General features: G+C 38.2%; 1 protein-coding gene across 1 annotated transcript; it reads right to left on the bottom strand.

The window, feature by feature from the left end:
- Positions 1–9,331: 9,331 nt before the first annotated feature.
- LOC102861455 (olfactory receptor 10AG1-like) lies at positions 9,332–10,288 on the bottom strand. The gene has a single exon (XM_006902270.1). The coding sequence runs from the start codon at positions 10,274–10,276 to the stop codon at positions 9,332–9,334; it is 945 nt and encodes a 314-aa protein (XP_006902332.1). The 5' UTR covers positions 10,277–10,288.
- Positions 10,289–12,845: the final 2,557 nt, after the last annotated feature.

The raw sequence follows: 12,845 nt of genomic DNA, 5'->3' as shown, positions 1-12,845 counted from the left end.
ACATTGATTACATTCTTTGAGTTGTGCAACCATTCTCATCCTCCTTTTCTGAGTTGTTCCTTCACTATTTACATAAACTCAAGGGAACTCCAGTAGTTTAGTGGTAAGGACTTGTGTTACCAACCCAAGGACACACAGTTCGAATCTAAAACCTGCTTTGAAGCAGAAAGACAGACAATTGCCTCCTGTGAGATTTACAGCCTCTGAAAACCCACTGGAAAGTCAGAGATGAGTTGGTTCCAACTCAATGATGCATAACAGCAACAACAACATAAACTCCTGGCCCCTAAACTTCCTAAGTAGTCTTTTCAGTTGCTGTTGTCAGCACAATTCCTTAGAGGTCATTCTTTAGTTGGGGCACAATGCTTAAGGCCAGTTTTCCTCACTAATTAAAGCAAACTATCATGTGATGCCTCCTTCCTCTTTGAGCAGGATTCTTCCACAGATACTTTGATCAGCACATTCAGTAATAGCAGCTGGGGACCATACAGTAGTTCTGGTTTGATGGCAAAGGAGACAGTTTGCTGCTGGTGTTTCAGTGGATTAAACATTGAGCTTTTAACTTGTTGGGGAATGTTGGGGAGGAGGAGGGTGCCTCTGGCCAAGGCAGATCGCCCAACTCAGGGTAAGTGCAAGCCTATCTGATCCAACAGCCCTTAATTCGGGATAGAGAAAGCTCTGCTGTGTTTGGCAGTGCTGGCTTGAGAAAGCTTGCCATCTGGTGAGATGGCTGCTGCATCTGTTGAGATGGGAGTGGTCTACACTGATTCTCCTATGCTATCCACAATCTACAAGCCCACCCTATCCCGCCTTCCTGTTTACTTCCTTGTATATACGTGCACTGTAACCCTCAATAAAGTTGAGTAGGCTCTCTGATGTTTAGGGGAATCAGACATTCCTTCCCAAGAAACATGTGTTGCTCAAGAGAGAGAAATATTGGAAAATGAAGACTGCAAAACAGCCAGCTAGTGAGAGAAAGGAAAATGCTGTGACAGGGGATCTAAAAACAGCCCTAGAGAATTTAGAGAAGATGATTAAAGATATGGAGTCAGGGAGAGAGCCCTTAATTGCACCAAAAATGGTGACTCTCACCTCTATGCCACCTCTTCTCTACCCTAGTCTCCCGACAATACAAAGCAGGCAATAGGCAATGAAGAAACAGGAAGTTCTTGGGCCAAGGTATTGTGTGACCAGCGAGAAGCTAGATGGAGCTCTGAGGCACATGTGTAACCTGTTAACATCCACCCAACACCTGAGTATCCTTTACGACGCTATCCATATGCTGGGAGTTAAGAGAACCTAGAACTGCTCATAGGGTGATGGAGCTCACTCTCCGTGGGCAAAGGCACAACTTAATTCCTTAAGCCTTAATTTAAACACCTCTGGAGATTGGAAAAATATGGAAAGGGCCCGATCCTTTATTAACTGTTGGTTGGGAGAGGTTTTGCTTGTATTTTTCCATACAACAAACCACATCGTGTGTGGGTCCCTACTTGTCATGTCCAATTCCAATCTGCATACTGAGAAGATGCATTGATTGAGCATCCACGACGAGTAGATGAGACAGAGGAAAAGAAAGCTGAAGCCCCAGACAACACAGATACCTGTGGCCTGGGGCATGCTGAAGCCACTCAACCAACAAGCCCTCAACCTTAACACTGGGAGTAATACACCCAGTAGCCCTCTGTTTATAACACTGCTTATTGCCGCTTTAACCATCAATAGTACCACAGCAGGATAAGTTAATCCAGTTTTGTAAACTCTTGGTTTATCACCTACACTCCCTATATCATAGGTCCTACGAACTTATGTTTGTCCCTTTTCTCGCTATCCTCTATTTGTCTCTTAATTAATCTTAATAAAATTGTTATACCACAATATATATTAAAATTATTATTTAGCAAGTCCAAAAAAACACAATTAAGAATTTTTTAGCATCTGTATCAAATCCAGAAGTTAATAGCAATTCAAATTCTTTCTAGTATCTCCCTACTTGCCATTACAAGAACAACCACAGACCTCTTTGCAAGATAAAACACCCAAGCAACTGCACTAATCTTTTCACTCTTACCTTCATTGGATTGTCCTCCCCTGAAGCAACACCAGAGTCTCTCTCTTCTCTGAACTCATTTAATAAAAGAAAGGAAGAGATGTTGGCGAATGTTGGGAAGGAGGAGGGGGCCTCTGGCCAAGGCAGATCACCCAGCTCCAGATAAGTGTAAACTTCTCTGATCCAACAGCCCTTAATTCGGGATAAAGAAAGGTCTTCTGTGTTTGGCTATTCTGGCTTGAGAAATCTCGCCACCTGGGAAGAAGGCTGCTGCATCTGTTGAGATGGGAGTGGTCTACACTGAGTTGAGGTTTTATCCAATCCACATGCCCCACATCTACAAGCCCACCCTATCCTGCCTTCCTCTTTACTTGCCTGTATAGTGAATTGCAACCCTCAATAAAGTTGAGTGGGCTCTCTGAAGTGCTCCTGGAGTGGTGTGTCTTCTTCGAGCTTACCCCCATCAGGATGTTGCTGTTCCCCACCGGCAAATGGACAGTGTCATAAACTGAAAGGTTAGTGGTTTGCAACTATCAGCTGCTTTGAAGAACAATGAGAGAATCTACTTTCATAAATATTTAGAGGCTTGGAAATCCTAATAGGCAATTCTACATCAAGTAATAATTGACTCAGTAACAGTGAGTTGGTTTTTGGTGGCTTTTTAAAAAATATTTTTTTATATTTTTTTTTCATGTTACTCTGATTTATTTACAAAGTTTACAAAGTTTAAATACATTGTTTTTCACAAAATATCCTTCCCATTTCCATGATCTGCTTATATGATTGAGACAAAGGACATTCCCTGGGAAGCACAGACCATGAATGAAGAGATGTTATCAAATTGTATTTGTAGAGTGTTTGAGTGTCTACATTGAGGGAATTTTGTCCCTGTATCTAAGGGTTCCCAAGAAGCTGTAGGCCACTTTTGTGCCCTTTTTAGGAAAGAAGTGTTGGTCAAGGTATCATTAATGGAGTTTGTCCACATATATTGTATATGTGGGTCAACTATCCCTACCTTCTGGTTCAAGCATTGCTTTATACTATGAGTTCCATTAAAGTACTGAAATGTGAATGAAGGCTTGGGTGCTATAGCAGTTGTATGTGAAGGTTCCTGCAGTGTGACATTTCTTTACCCATTGATCATGTACCCAAGAATGTGTACAAGGAGAAGAGGAATAGATTGGGAATCCCCTCAGTGACTCATGGCCCCTGATCTTTGTACCATGCCTTACCAACACGTCAAAGGGTTTCAACTCAGGGACTAATCCTGAGAAGTAAGAAATTAGGTTAAAACACAGGAAAATGTCTAGTATCAACTCAGAACAGTTGTATTCATGAAAGGGAGCAGTTAAAAACAATACCATTCCAGCTGGGATACATATAGGTCTACTGGTGACAGTAACCACCTGTGGTTTTTTTCATAAGCCATGGATGTGTAGTGTAAATGTAAGATCTAGTCTGGTGAAATAGGTGGAAATGGCTGGCACCTTGCCTATTAGAGTATAAGGGTTAGAAACCACAGGATGTAAAGACACAACTATGTCATTTATTGTTGTCAAGTACTGGACCAACTTCCATTTACCATGTTTTGGGGGTTTGATTGCTTGATTGGTTGATTTTTTTTTACAGCAAAGATAGGAGCGTTATAAGAAAAAGTCATTTCAGGTTAAGCCAGCTTCTGTTAATCGTTCAGTTATTGGGGCCAGACCTCTCCGGCCTTCAGGAGCTAACCTATATTGTCTCTGTTTTGGATGACCTACTCCAGGTTTAAGAACTATATTAATAGACTTTACATTCACTGCCTGAGTAGGCAACACCAGAGGCCTAAAGCTTTAGGTCTAGATTTCTAAATTCTGGAGGTAACATATAAGAATCCCCAGGTGAAGCAGAGGCTAGCCTTTTTATCTTCATGGGTGGAGAAAATGGAATCTTGTTCTTCACTCTAAACATAAGATCCCTCCCTAAGAGGAGTGAAGGAGTTACAAGAATTACTAAAAACTGGTAAGAAGACAGCCAGGAAGTCCACATAAAGGCAGAGAGGGAGTAAAGAACTGCTTACAAGGTTTTCCATCAATTCCAACAACAAAGGAATTTACGTGAAGAGAGTGGGCCTGAGAAGGCTTGTAGGACCAATAAGAGGCTCCTGAGTCCAGGGAAAAAACAAAACAAACAACAGGTAGATTTACCGGCAACAGGTAGATGTACCCTATATACTAGTTGAGGGTTATTGATGTGGAACCTGTCTGCCCTATGCCTTGCTGCTGCCAGTATTCTTAATTTTTCATTAGGAGAACAATAGAATGATAAGGGGCCCAAAGATAGGAATAGTTTTCTAGAATTCATCAATAAATTTTCCTGGGTCAGTAGGAAATGATCCCAATTTCTCCTTGCAGTTTTGCAAATCACTCATGGAGAAAGGGGCATAGAACTGCATAGTTTGCACATTATCCCATCCCACTCCTTGAAGAGGAAGTAAGGAAGGAAACATTTGAGGAGATGGGCTAGGCACAGTATACGGTGGTGGTGTCACCTCAATTAAGGGAGTCTCTTCATTTAAAGATGTCTCTTTGCTCAGAGTCTATTTCAAGCTCTCAAGAAGGGCTTCTGCTGCTGGGGTAGTGTGGGTAGACTGGAGTTAGGATCTACCTCAAGTCTGTATTTCATACATAATTTCAAACTGTGCCTGTTAGCTCTAGTTTTTCCTACTAATTAATATTTCAGATGGAGGTTTATTTTGGAGACTGCCTGAGTTCTATCTGTTCCTTGTGGGTTAGTAGCATGCAGACTGTCAGCTCAGCATCTACCAGCTCTAGTAGTTCTGTCCTTCCTGTCAGAAGAACAGCAGAAAGAGAACAAAACTCTTACATCTTTTCATTATAATATAGTAGTAATATTCCCAAGTTCCTCTATAAATTTCTCAAGAGTTCTGAGGGAAAAAAAAATCCAAATTTATCTTTACAATTCTTATATCTCCCATACCAAAGGGAACATGGATTCTCATGGTGTTTTCTCAAAACCATAAATGCCTGTATATTAGGTATCTGATGCTATTTACTCTGTCTCAAGCAAAATAAAACAAGCTGTATTATAGTGTTACAATTTAGGGAGCTAGTGATTGGCAAAACTTTTGAATCATTTCCTCAGAGTGTTTAATTTCAAGCTTCAATCTTTTTCATTTTTACACAAGTAACCTTGGTGATGCTGAAGGTTGTTCTGTAATCACTCTGGAAAACAATGGAGTCATAGGAAGTCTTGAAACTGAGTGGCTATCCTCTCCCGTGGGCCTCTGCCTTCCCTGTGCTTGTTTCTGGAGGCATCCCTCCACCACAGGGAACATGGCACTCCCGGCCATGAAAGCCTGCTTTGTTTCCTGGTAATTCAGAAAGTCAACTATCTGGATTTCACAGACAGTAAGTTAATGGAATCCAACTTCTGTGACACACCATCCTATAATCCTTGTTCCTTACACTTACCCTGAGCACTAAGTAGCATTTCCTCTCCTGCCTGCTCCAAAATTCCTAGGTCACATTATTTATGCAGCTGTTAAAGACTGGTTTGTGTGTTTAACTCTGGCATTCTGGACTACCAGAGGTAGCCAGCCTTATAACCTCCAAATAAAGTCTATTTTAATTTTATTTACCAATTTAGAGATTTTATTCTTCAGAAACTTCTCTGCTGCAGCTCCCAATTTATTTAATATTTTGCCTTTATTACTAGGCCTGTTGAACGTGAGCCTCTTTCTTGCCCTCTTTATCCTCCAGATTAATAACATTTTCTTGTATTAGCTTCATTCTTTTATCTTTTGCCTCCCTCATCCTACTGAAATTATCAGAGACCAGGTGCCCAAACTGTTGCCACATTAAATTTAATATGAAAAAGAGAAAAGTGTAAGTTGAAATTTTTCACTGTTCTGCACCAAGACTGAAAATTCAGGGTTGGTGAAAATTCCCTGAGAAAATTGAAAACAAGCAAAAGCCTTTCTGAGCTTGTATCCCTTAAAAATAAAACCAAACAAAGGCACAAAAAGTCTTTTGCTTTGAGCCTCTTCACTTCTCTTCCTTTATTCTTTCTGTCTATTGCAGTTTCCACACCATCAGTAGAGGCTGCAGCTTTAGGAAGGGCCTGCAGTGAGACTGCAAAGGGAGTGAGTGCTAAAACATGACTTTTTTCTTTCTCTCTCTTCCCCCACTTTTTACTGCCAGTCTGTGCAAGTTTAAGGTGAGATCAGAGAGTGAAGAGTTAGTGGCCCCAACTAGCTACTAAAAACTCCAGCTCATCCCCTGGTCAACACACCCACTGATGGGACCCTTACAAGGACTCTGGTAGGAAGATCTCCTTATCTCACAGGAGGCTGGCTACCTGATTTCCCACTGAGACTTTGGCAGATTCAGGATCCCACAATCAATCTAAAGAGGAAGTATGGTTCAGAGGGCCAGGCTTAGAAGCATAGAAGCATGAAAACACTTAAGTAGAAGGGTCTTTAGTTATAGGGAGTCCTTAGAAATTCTATCCTGGATGAACCCCTAAAATGTCAAGTGGATGATTTCCAAAAGTGATCCATAGGCCTCTTTAAGTAAGAGCTAGAAAGTTTGAGTTATACAAGAAATACACCAATACCAAGTGAGAGCAAGAGAAAGAAACTGAGGTTCATTAGACGTGCATAACAGAATATGAATGGGTCTCGTGTTTATCTTACAAAAGGGTTTATATATCCAGCAGGGAGTGGGGTTTACACAACTAATGGTTCATTGCTTCTAATAGATGTGTGGTGATTTCCAGCCATCTTATTTGTCCTGTTTTTTGTTTGTTTTTGTTTTTAGTTCTGCTATTTTGCCACATTCCTTGAGAGTCTGTTTTTTATTGTTATATTTCCACAGTTTTTGTCAAAAACAGTCCTGACTGATATTTGTCGGTGTTTCCTTTGCCGTTTCCTATCACAGTGACCACAGCAAAAGACTAGATCATGTTGAAGTCTTTTTAAATAGATTTAAAAGTTAAAATCTGTATTGCTATGAGCTGTAGTCTACTTGATGACACCTGGCAATGACAAAAATAAGATTTTTACAACTAGATTCAGTAGCTAAGATATATCCACTATGACTTAAAGGAGGTGAGGCCCCTACACACCTGATAGAAGTTATAGCTATTATTGTACTATCACACTACTTTACATCTTTATGTATTTTAACAAAAATTTTTAGGATATAATTATTATGTTTGTATTGTTGTATGTGACACCGAATTGAAACCAACTCATAACTGACCCTCCAGTAGAGTCTCAGAACCTGTAAATTGCATGGCATCAGTTTGCCCAACTTGCACTCATGGAAGGGCGGGTGGATTCCAGCTGTCTAGCTTTGTGTTGGCAGTGCTACTCCTTAATACTAGATCATCATAGTTTCTTACTAAGCATTGTAGTTATATAAAATACATATTATATATTATGCTAGAGAGGTTTTATGTATCAGTTCATTGTATTTTACTCTCTCTTATTTTTACATTTCAAAGATTCTCACCACTGGGCCAATTGGCAGCATCATCATAGATGGTGAAGAGATTGAGATTGTTAACAGCTTTAGTTTGCTTGGCTCCACAATCAACACTCTTAATATCAGCAGGCAGGAAATCCAGAGACAAATTACATTGGGAAAGTTAGCTGTCAGAGAGCTCTCCAGAGTACTGAAGAGCAAAGTTGTCAGTCTGGAGACTAAGGTGGTCCTGATCCAGGCCATAGTATTCACAATTGCTTGCTATGTGTCAGAGAGCTAGACAATAACTAGGGATGATACAAGGAGAATTGATGCCTGTGAGCTGTGGTGCTGGAGAAGACTTTTGAATATACCGTGGACTGTAAGGAGAACAAACAGGTTTGTCCTGGAGAGGGTGACGCCGGAAGGCTCTTTGGAGTCAAGGATTCTGAAGCTTCGTCTGACATACTTTGGGCATGTTGCAAGGAGGGACTGGTCCTTGGAGAGGGATATCATGCTCTGAAGGGGGGAGGGACAGAAAAAGAGAGGGAAACCATTAAATAGATGGATTGATACAGTGACTTTGGTAATGAGGTTGTGTGTGTCAGAGCTGAGAAAGTTGGCACAGGATAAAGCAGGTTTCAGGGATGTTTCATATAAGGTCGCTGTGAGTCACAAGCAACTCTGCAACACACAATAACAAACAACATGGAATCTTTTACAGGAATAGATAGTGTTATTTCATGTTAGGATTTATAGTGTAAAAGCAAGCTTTTATTTTGCAAATTTGCTGAAACATTTTCACTGGAATATTCCAAAAGAAAAACAGACTGTATTGGACTAATATAAAGAACGGTAATATTTTGAACATGGACACTACTGCGCTCAATAAAGATTTCCAAGCCTAGTGGTATAATATGTAGGGAGTTGTACTGCTAGCTCAAAGCTATTTCGATGCTGATAGTTCAGAACCACCAGAGGCTCCTATGTAGAAAGGTAAGAAATGTCCTCTGATGCAACTTACAACCTTGAAACATCAGTGGAGAGTCAGTTGTAAGGTCTTACCTGAGAGCAGTGAGAAAGAGAAGATGAGTAGGGAAGGAAAGGAGGGAAAGGAAGGAAAGAGGAAATGAGGAGAAGGGAACAGAAGAGAAGGAAGGTGATGGAAGTAAATGAAAGGAAAGAGATCTCATCAAGAGATCTTAAACAGATATTGAGGGCATAGGAATGGTTTAACTGAAAGTTGACTGAGTTTTCTCTGCTTGAGTAATTGCTTCTTGGCTTATCTGTGAGTTCTTCAAATGAACACTCATAAGGGTTTGGAATTCCAGTTCTTCTCAAAATTAACTGTAATTCGTTATGACCTAAACAAACAAGTCCTTTTGTATAAGCAATAACACAAATAAAAATCTTTCTGCTACAATACTTTGAGTCAAGATCCTGGATGATGTGACATGATGCAAAATGAAGCGGAACAGTAGCGAACATCTATTAATAACTAGAACATGGAATAAACAACATGCCAGTTTAAGATGAAGCTGAAATTATAAAATGGAACACATAAAGCTATTGCTCTGACTAGACAGTTAATATCAGTAACAATTTGCTTATACTTCCTATCAATTGGATTGTAAAGTATTTGTTCATGTGATTGATTCATTTCACTCAGCAAAATGTCTTCAAGTGTAATCTATTTTGTCATATGTATAAGTACTTTCTCTTTATTAGTTGGTAGTATTACATTACATTTAACTCCTATTCAATCTAAATGGATTGCATGGATGGAAACTTATGTGGTTTTCATCTCATCAAACTACTTTTTAAACAGTAATTTTCGCAATGCAGAAATAACATCCTTGTTTCTAAGGCTGTATATCATGGGATTAAACATGGGAGTCACAATAGTGTAGAAAAGAGAGAGTAGCTTGTCCAGTCCTGCAGAATGAGAAGATTTGGGTCTTAAATAGGTGATGGTAGCAGATCCAAAGAACAAAATTACCACCAAGAGATGGGATGAACATGTAGAAAAGGCTTTTGCCCTTCCTGAGGCTGTGGGTAGTTTTAGAATAGTGGAAATAATTTTGCTGTAGGAGAAGAGTATCAACATGAAAGGGATTACAACGAACAACATAGCTACTGCATAGACAGACATCTCGTGCACAAAGGTGTCCCCACAGGCCAGCTTGATAATAGGGGGTAGATCACAGAAGAAGTGGTAAATTTGGTTAGAATGACAAAAATGCAGTGAGAATATCTGAGCAGTCTGGCCTATCTGGATTGGAATTCCAGTGACCCAGGAGCCCACTGCTAACTGGGTACACGTCTTTTCATTCATGACTAGAGGATAGTGCAGAGGGTTACAGATGGCCACATAGCGGTCATAAGCCATCACCGCCAGGAGGAAACATTCAGTGGCGCCCAGCATAAGAAAGAAGCACATCTGGATGGCACATTCCCACAAAGAAATGTGTCTCTGCTGAGTCCAAAGATTGAATAGCATCCTGGGGAGAGTGACAGACACATAGCTGATTTCCAGCAAGGAAAAATTTGCCAGGAAAAAATACATTGGTTTCTGTAATGCGGGATCCAGTCTGGTTAATATTATTATGAGGCTATTTCCAATGATAATAATTAGATAAATTATGGAGAACACTCCAAACAGAAACTTCTGGAGATTTGGAAGGTCAGAAAACCCTATCAGTACAAATTGGGTGACAGTAGAGACATTGTCTTCTGATTTTTTCATTTCATCTTTCATCTGTAGAACAGATTTAGTAAAAAATACAGGTTATTTCACCTTTCTTGGCTTTCAAACTTTCCCTTGTAAACTAGAGGTGGTATGTATAAATCTACCCCCCAATATTTTGACATAATATATCTCATAAGTAACAAGAGCTCTAAAATTGTAATATTAGAACTGAATAGTAGCTGATGTTCCAGTTGGTTTTCTGAGGCTATAAACCACATGGAAAGAAGTCACCTTTTCCCTGCAAAGCAACTGCTTAGATTGATCTACTAGCTCTCTAAAATCTACCTTAAATCCATCTAAATTGATTTCCAAGCTTCTTTTTTATTATTATTCAATAAACCGTAATAAACATTTATTTCTTTGCTGAAAGCCTTTACATTTCCTTGTTCATAGTGATAAGTGGATTTAAGTATTGATTCTCATATAACTCAAAATCTGAAATTACATTAAATGAGAGCATTTATTTGTTATTTCACTTGGCATGATTTTTATTGCTATTTTCTCCCAGTATTAATACTTGAAGACTAGTTTTATGATCCACATAAATATTCTGTAAGATTTCTAGTGTAATTTCAAAACATTTAACTATAGTTGATAGTTTAAATAGTTGTTAGTTGATACACCTCTGGTATCTCTCAGAGATATTTTTGCTTTAACGTACTCTGCATTATAAGTCTTGATGATGTGCTAATCACCACATGTTAAATTTTTGCATTGAATCTTGAACTCTGTATACATATTAAACTGTGAAGACTCTGGTGTTGAAAGATAAGATTTTTATTCAGACATGGTTAGAAGCAAGCATAACTAGTTATATGCTTTGTAAACCAATATTCATTAGAATATTTTTATTCCTTATACTCACCAGTTCTGTAAGTCCACTGAACAGAATTCAATCACCTAGTTCATCTACAACTACACTAGTTTATTTCCACAAACTTAATTTATGTCCTTCAATCTTCTTCTTTGAGTCTATGCAATGTTGCACACATTTAAGTGTGTTAAATTGTGACTGTCAGAGTTTATTATGAACTTCTTTTATTTCTAAATCCAAACTCATTATTATCAATTCCTTTCTGATTTTAACAACTCTATATAATGAATATGTTCCCAGGGTTTTCAAGGATGTAAAGGCTTAAGGAAAAAAATAATATTTTTACTCTGTAGAACAATACTGAGTGTGTATCGGAAACTTCTAGTATCATTAGAGAGCTTTGCCTACTCCAAAAGCAGGAGTCCTTAGCAACATTATTAGCTTTGAAGAAAATGATTCTATGTCTTTTCCATGAAATGAATAGTGTTTTGCTAACCAAGCCATGATTTTGTAATGTTCATATAACTTGAGTCAATCATTTCTTTGATAAATTATCTGTATGAATCAAAGTCAAACAGTCTGAAGAAGTTTTCAAGGGAAAAGTGCAGGCTTCTGTCCACGATGTGGCCTTCTCCTTATCATTTTTAGATTAAAGGATGAAGTTTTACCCCTCTTTTTCTTACCGGTGTGCATGTTTGCTAAAAAAATTCATACACATTATCCATTACAGTTAAAATATTGCCTAATTGTTTCCAGTATTGTTTGATAACTATTATTTTAAGCATTAATTCAAAAATCAATAAAGGTTGTTATTTTGTTGTTAGTTGTGCATGAAGCCATTAGAATTTGTGTTACGACTATAGCTACATGGAACTTTTAAAGTTCTGAAACTTTGGAAATAAAACTCTAAGCCTATTTTTACGCTTCTTCCTTTTTTTACTAACATTGGTTAAGTAGGTTAGCTCCTTAGCAAAATAGTTTAGCAAAACGAAGGCTTACCTGTAACAACCTATTATCGAGCGCTCAGTAGGTGTTATGTTCTAGAGGATCCATGAGAGAATCAACAGCAGTGGCTCATGCAAAATCTGTATATTCTGTGATTTTCTGTGACTAAGTAAAGAAAACACAAACAACACATTGCAACATATACAATACCCAATCTTAAATAATAAAACCCCAAAGATATACCCACAGTAACTACCTGACACAGTTCTTTCAATTGAATTCTAAGGGAATGTTAAAGCTACTGTAACTGAATTCAAGAATAACCTAAGATAAAATATTCAACAAAATCACAGCAATGTTTTAGTCCTCCCTATGACTTAACTAGAACCTAATGCATGGGTAGATAATAAAAATCGTTAGTTTCATTTTCTTCACAACTAAGAGTTATACAATCACACCAAGTGTGACAATCATCCTCATAAATTACTTTATAATAATGTCTAATTTTTGCATGAACCTTTTTTTACTGTCTCTGTTTTTGCATGAAATCCTACCGATAAAGATGGTACACTTGAAAAGAAATTTGAAACTAAGGTGTAAATAAACAACTCACAAGAGCAAACAACTGAAATCACAAACAAAAATCTAGTACTCTAGATTCATTGCAACAATTTATTTTGTATAAAAAAATGGAATTAATATTATAAATATTAAAATTATTCTCAATGCCAAATAACTTCTGAAGTAGAAAGTAAAATCTACATGTTTTTCAAATTCTATCTTAACTATAAATCACTGTAAGATCAAATTCATACAATT

Source organism: Elephantulus edwardii, unplaced genomic scaffold (assembly GCF_000299155.1).
Source record: "Elephantulus edwardii isolate Elephantulus edwardi_28Jun2011 unplaced genomic scaffold, EleEdw1.0 scaffold00389, whole genome shotgun sequence".
Classification (NCBI taxonomy): Eukaryota; Metazoa; Chordata; class Mammalia; order Macroscelidea; family Macroscelididae; genus Elephantulus; species Elephantulus edwardii.
Note: the sequence above shows the minus strand (reverse complement) of the source record. Positions and strands in the feature narration are given on the sequence as shown.

Excerpts from the sequence above, each read along its gene's own strand:
- LOC102861455 (XM_006902270.1), bottom strand. The coding sequence starts at position 10,276 with ATGAAAGATGAAATGAAAAAATCAGAAGACAATGTCTCTACTGTCACC.